The 6047-nt window shown below is 43.2% G+C and overlaps 1 protein-coding gene across 1 annotated transcript; it reads right to left on the bottom strand.

Moving 5' to 3' along the window:
• Positions 1-352: 352 nt before the first annotated feature.
• LOC308370623 (THAP domain-containing protein 5-like) lies at positions 353-5384 on the bottom strand. Its single transcript, XM_080845304.1, has 5 exons — positions 5241-5384; positions 4475-4667; positions 3350-4200; positions 3004-3190; positions 353-823 (listed from the first exon to the last, which is right to left on the bottom strand). Exons 1-5 carry the CDS (start codon positions 5315-5317, stop codon positions 692-694), a joined length of 1440 nt encoding a protein of 479 aa, XP_080701430.1. The 5' UTR covers positions 5318-5384; the 3' UTR covers positions 353-691.
• Between the last annotated feature and the right edge of the window lie 663 nt (positions 5385-6047).

The raw sequence follows: 6047 nt of genomic DNA, 5'->3' as shown, positions 1-6047 counted from the left end.
CTGTGATTGCGTGGTTTCAGCATAATTCCTGGAATCCCTCCCCCATGCTCGGTTCTCATTGGACAATTTCCCAAGATTAGCAACAGCTGTATTTTCGGTTGACTTTTCAAACATAATGTCATTATACGTCATATTATAATGTCAAATCATTTTTGAAAGTTGGTACGTGTAATTGATTGAAGACAATCAATGTATTCTTCTGATATGAATTCTAACTTCATTCTTAACAAAGAAAAAGGGAAGAGTTGTTGAGAGTGAAAAAAACCCTGTTCTTTACTTTTACCAGTCATTTTTCTAGAAAACAATGTACACATTACTCACAGAAAACACAGAATGCCAACTGTGCAGGCTCACAAAATATTCCACTCAACAATAATCATATCTGGAGAATATATCTTAACAGCAAGAATAACAAAAGGTGCAAAATATATATATTCAGCCTGTGCAAACTTTATTTCCATTGAGACTATGCTGTTCCCCAAAGAGGTTGGTGCAAGTGCTAAGGGTAGCAAAAAAAAATATGGGCACATTGCCATCACATGGGCGATCCGAGGATTTTAATCATAACTATTGAATCATAACATAACTAATGCATAATATTCTTTGTAGCATTTCTTTCCATACATTTCATGATATTTTTGAGGATTGGGATTCACAGAGTATTACAGTTTAGAAAACTGCCAGTGTCATTTTATAAGTGCAGGTCCACTTCCTCCTCCCCTGTCTTCTGTTGGGCGTAAAGGTAGGCTGTGTTGTCGTCCCCATAGATGATGGCCACAGTCTCGCCTGCCTCAGTGACTGCCTCGCTGGTCTGAAGGTAAGCCTGGAAGAAACAAAGGGTTCCATTCACATCTCAAATTAGAGTGAAATCTGTATGCAGATAACAATACCTGAAAGATCAAATGTCTGATCTCACTATTGTGTGTCCACCTCCTATGTGTATGCATACATGTTGTCAATGTGTACAGTCTTTGTGACATTATTTCAGATGCAGTGACAAGCATGCTTCATCCAAATAATGCCATTTTTTGTCTAGCAACCTTTGCATATGCTTTTCATTTGATCACAATCTGAATCAGGCCCCTACATTCCAATCTCAACATATCTAGTGCATCTTTAAAGACATTTCTGAACATGTTTTCTACCTTACAATGCAACAAATAACATTTCAATAACAAGACTGCCAGACACAATAAGATTACGTTTATTGTTGATAAAGCTTTTCAGGGATGTGCACAGGAGTGTGCTAAGGTTGCTTGGGCAACTGCCCGTTTGCCCTCTTCGACTGAAGTTGCCCCTCCGAAGGAAATAAGTTGCCCCTCCTAAGGAAATATTTTATAATAATAATATTTGCGATTACATGGCGAGGGCGTGGCAGTCGCTGTAAGTGACAGTTTAAAATGATATTCTGAAAATTTGCGATTACATGGTGTGTGCGTGGCATTCGCGGTAAGTGAAAGTTTAAAATTATATTTCGAAAATTTGCGATTACATGGAGGGGGCGTGGCAGCGGCTGTGAAAATAATATTGTGTTGCCCCTTTTCTCCAGGGCAGAGCAACTGCCCTTCAAAATTCCTGTACACGTCCCTGAAGCTTTTTTACCACTGATATTTAGTTAAACACTGTTGTGAAAAACTCATCTCCACTAGGGGGAATTTTGTCCTGATTAACTACATTCACTAATAGGCATCAGCCTTACCTCATAATTGGTGCTGTTTCTGTATCAGTGTTCACGTTAGCCGGCTATGGCCGGACATTGGCCGATTGAACGCATGAATGGCCGGTATAATAAGATGTAAACGGCCCAAATGTCCGATAGAAAATATGTATGTAGGCTATGATTAATCAGTAACATATGAAAACAACAAAACAACTGTAACATAAACCTGAATATAACCAGCCTGCTAGGTCATTAAAAAAAAGTTCTGAAGCAGATTTGGATTGCATTCGGAACATGCGCTGGTCGAGGTTCCGCAACACACGCAGGCTGGTTTCCCCGCTAAAAACTGTTCACTAAAATAAACAATAACAAAATTTCAAAATGGCTAAGCAGACGTCTCTCGGTCAGTTCTTCAAAAAGACAACTGATAGCCTTGATAGGCCTAATGATTCGTCAAGAAATGATTCGACTCCAAGTACATCATCCGAGGCCCCGACGGATTTAGGAAATGCGCCTGCCAAAAAACATAAAAGGAGTTTTAAAGCTGAATGGGTCGAGCAATTCCGTTGGCTAAGGTCGGAAAAGGTGGATGGTCGTGCACAATGTTCTGTAGCATTTGTGAGAGAGCAGGCAAGTTAAACGGCTTAACGAAAGGCTCCATCAATTTAAAAAGATCTGCCTTAGTTGACCATAGCGAGTCGTCTGACCACAGAACACCCCAGCAAAGTGCAATGAGAGTGCACTGCGATAACGCCACTAAATCTAAAAGAGACGCACTCGTGGCACAAAGGAAAGTGGTGTATCACATGGCTAAACGTGACATCCCAAGTAATCAGTTTTGCGGATTGACAGAATTACTTGAGTGTTTGGAAGCTCCAGATTTTCAATGTGGTGCTAACCTCTATCAGCACAACGAGTCTCTAAATGACATGGAAATTGCAATTGAGAGGACGCTAATGGAGGAACTTGAAGGAAAACTGAAACCCAATTTAACGTCTAGCCTACTTTCTTTCAATAGGCTATTTTTAGTTCCAACATTATAGGCCTAGTTTTAAAACGTGATATGAATGGCTTTCAATATTTTTTTGACGACTACTTAGGCTAAATAAATTGCATTTATTGAAGAAACTTATGCTAATTTGTGTCGTTTCTCATTTGGAGTTTTGGTGGTTATTTAATTAGGCTATCAGTGAATAACGTCCGGTAGACGTTCCAAATGGCGGATATTCTGGAATAGCGTCAGACATTTTCCGGCCAAGAAAAAGTCTAGCGTGAACCCTGCTCTGTATATGTGTAAAGCATTTTATTTCTGCCCGTGGAGTGTTTCCTACTCTGCCCCTTACCCTCTCCAGCAGCTGAAGCCTCTCCTCATTGACCAGGTTGGTTTGCCTGAGCTGGCTCACTGTGGTCTCCAGCCCCAGCAGTTTGTCCAGGTGGCGCCGGTGCCTCTGCTGCAGCACCTTCACCTTCTTCTGCAGCTCAATGACGATGGCCTCCAGCTGCTCCTTGCTCAGGCTGTTCTTGTGGTAGCTGTGGGTGAGAAGCAAATGACAGGGCAGTCTAATAATGATGACTTCTGAGGGCCTTTAAAGTAAGATTCCAACAAGGTTTTATAGCACTGCCTAAATGTCATAATCAATAATCAAATGTCTCCCCTGATCTAAACAGCATCTTTACCACCCTCTTTACCGATGTTCTTCCAGTCGCTTTCCATGTAGTTCCACCCCATTCTCAGAGAGCCCATCCCCATCATCCTTCTCATCTTCCAGCCGCTCCAGTGTCAGAACCAGGGAGTCCGGACAGGGAGGCATGTGCTTGGACACGATAGGGACAGTGGACACTATGGGCCGCGACCCAAGGGAGGATGAGAGCACAGTGTCGGGCGAGACGTTGACCAGAGCGGCTGGGCCGCTGGCTAGCACGTTAGGGATCGTCTCGAAGTACGCGATGAGCTGGACCCCAGGCTCCTCCTCTTCTTGGAACACCTCGGCCAACTCCTCCTCCACTTCAACAGTGGACACGTTGTCAATGGTTAGCTCTGTGGGTTCTGGAGAGGCCAGGCTGCTGCATACGCTGTCTGGCGCTGCTGTGGTTCTCTGCCCCTCAGATAGCATATCTCCTACAATCCCATCAGCCTCCACATCCTCCACAGGGTCTGAGGGAGTGTCCACAACTACCACCACATCGCTGGGCTCCCCCCCGGCAGCCGTATTTAATCCCCTCACTGTCGGCCTAAATGCAACAGGAAAGTCCCCACTCAAAGCTGGAGCGGCCTCCAGCCCAGGCAGGTGCACAGGCGTCTGAAGAGACCCCATGGCACTCCTGATGTCGCTGGGGTCCAGCAGCACAGCCTCTCCAGGCTGGTCAGGGGTGACGGAAATGTTGTAAAGCTGCATGGTGCTCGCTGGGTTGTCCTGGCTTGAGCAGGCGCCAGGGGTTGAGGGCTCAGGGTCTGACGGAGTGGCCAGTGCCATCTGCTTCTCACCACTGCTACGCTTACGCTTGGCTCGTCTTTCAAAGTGGTCTACTCCTTTGCGTTTCTAGAACGGGAAAATGTTTGAGAAACTGAGCATATAACCTGGAGCATAACTGTACTCTACATTCAGGCTATGCACCCCCAGATGATAAATACCAATTACAAACTGTATGGAATAAAAACTATATATAGACAAATAAATAAGAATAAGCATAGGACACTATTACACTCTTGCCATTATACACCTCATCAAATGTCAATAAATTATTAAATGTGTATTAATTCATCTACATATGTATTCTCTCATTGTTTTCTGTCGTAATGCTTAATGCACTTACTCCTTTGTTGCCAGACAAATCGAAGATGGTCGGCACAGCACTGCTGTCCAGGTAGCGGATGCCCCAGCGTACGGTGAAACAGGACGGCAGAAAGTGCTCGTTACAGAGGTACTGGTGCCGTGACGGGGTCCAGTCTTCACGATCCATATTTTTCAACCAACTCTGCAGCCTGGCCGGGTCGTGTAAGGGGAACCTGCAGATATCCAGGTATTTTCACTTTACACTAAGACGCTTTTTAAAGGTTTCAACGTACAGTTAGCCAGCCACTCAATCAAGTTCTAGCATGTCGGATTTTCCTAACATAAGTCTAAATGTATTGCGTAAACTATCTTTTTGTTCCTCGCCAATCAGTCTCAGACAGTGTCCTTTGATGTCCTACATTATCCGTAACTGAGGTCGGCCTGGTTGGTTGTTCTATCCAAGCCTAGAGCGATAAAAGCCTAAGGACACCTTCACGAGGCAGACACATGGCTAAAGACGATTCAGTAAACACTACTACAGACGTATCCAAGGTTAAAGTGAGTATGGAGGCAGGACTATGAGTACGAGTTAAAACATCAATTACAAGTGATTTCAAGTGAATTGTATTACAATGATATATATTCCAATGAACATTTCGTTCGTTCATTTAACCTATTATTTAAGTTAACTAGTAACCCACTGTAGTAGCTTTGGCACGGCTAACGTCAGCGAATGAGCTAGCTATGCGGTTGTTAAACAAATGGAAACTAGCTACATGCTGATGACAACGTATATGCGCGCTTACTTATAGAAGCTTTTCTTCTCTGTCGTTGTGTTTCCAGAGTCATTCTTGCAGTTTGGGGCAGAACAATACTTCGGCATTGTAGACAACCCGACGGTTCAAATGCTCAAGGAGAAGATCCGACGCTGTTAGTTATGTCCAGGTTGTCACCCCAGCTGATTGAATAAAGTGACAGGGGGAAACTTCCCTCGTGCGAGTATGACGTAAAACGTTTGTCGACGTAATGACGTATTACGGACTCGGATATGCATAGAAACACGTCTTTAAAGGTGAATGCCAGGTATTTACCAGACGCTTTTATCAAACCATAGTTTGTCACAAAAGTTGATAGGTTGCATCTCGATATCTCTGATACTTCACACATCAATAAATTCAGTACAGACCAAATATTTCAGATGAGAATAATGTTCAAAAAAGCTCCTTTACCTTGCATTGTTTAAGTACACCGCCTCACGATCTTGAACATGGCATTCTGTAACTTTACCACCAGGGGTCATGATTAAGCGCGTCGTTTTTAAGAATTTCAATACTGCTGAAAGATTATTGAAATCTCAGTGACTGAAAAAAATAATTCATTCACCCACTGACTATGAAAAAAAGTATGTAGTCTGTATTACTATATACCATTTACCATTTTTAAGTTAAAAAAATCAGACCCATATGTGCATACATGCATAACTCATCAACTGTGAGGAAAGGCCTGTGAGTGTTGGTCTACATCCAAACTCTACTACCAGCAGATATGACCACAGAATACGTGACTGCTTTTGTTGGAACTCCGGTATGTTTACTATGTTTTTGAGCATCACA

Source organism: Sprattus sprattus (genome assembly GCF_963457725.1).
Source record: "Sprattus sprattus genome assembly, chromosome: 9".
NCBI classification, from domain to species: domain Eukaryota; kingdom Metazoa; phylum Chordata; class Actinopteri; order Clupeiformes; family Clupeidae; genus Sprattus; species Sprattus sprattus.
This window is presented reverse-complemented; position numbering and strand designations above follow the sequence as displayed.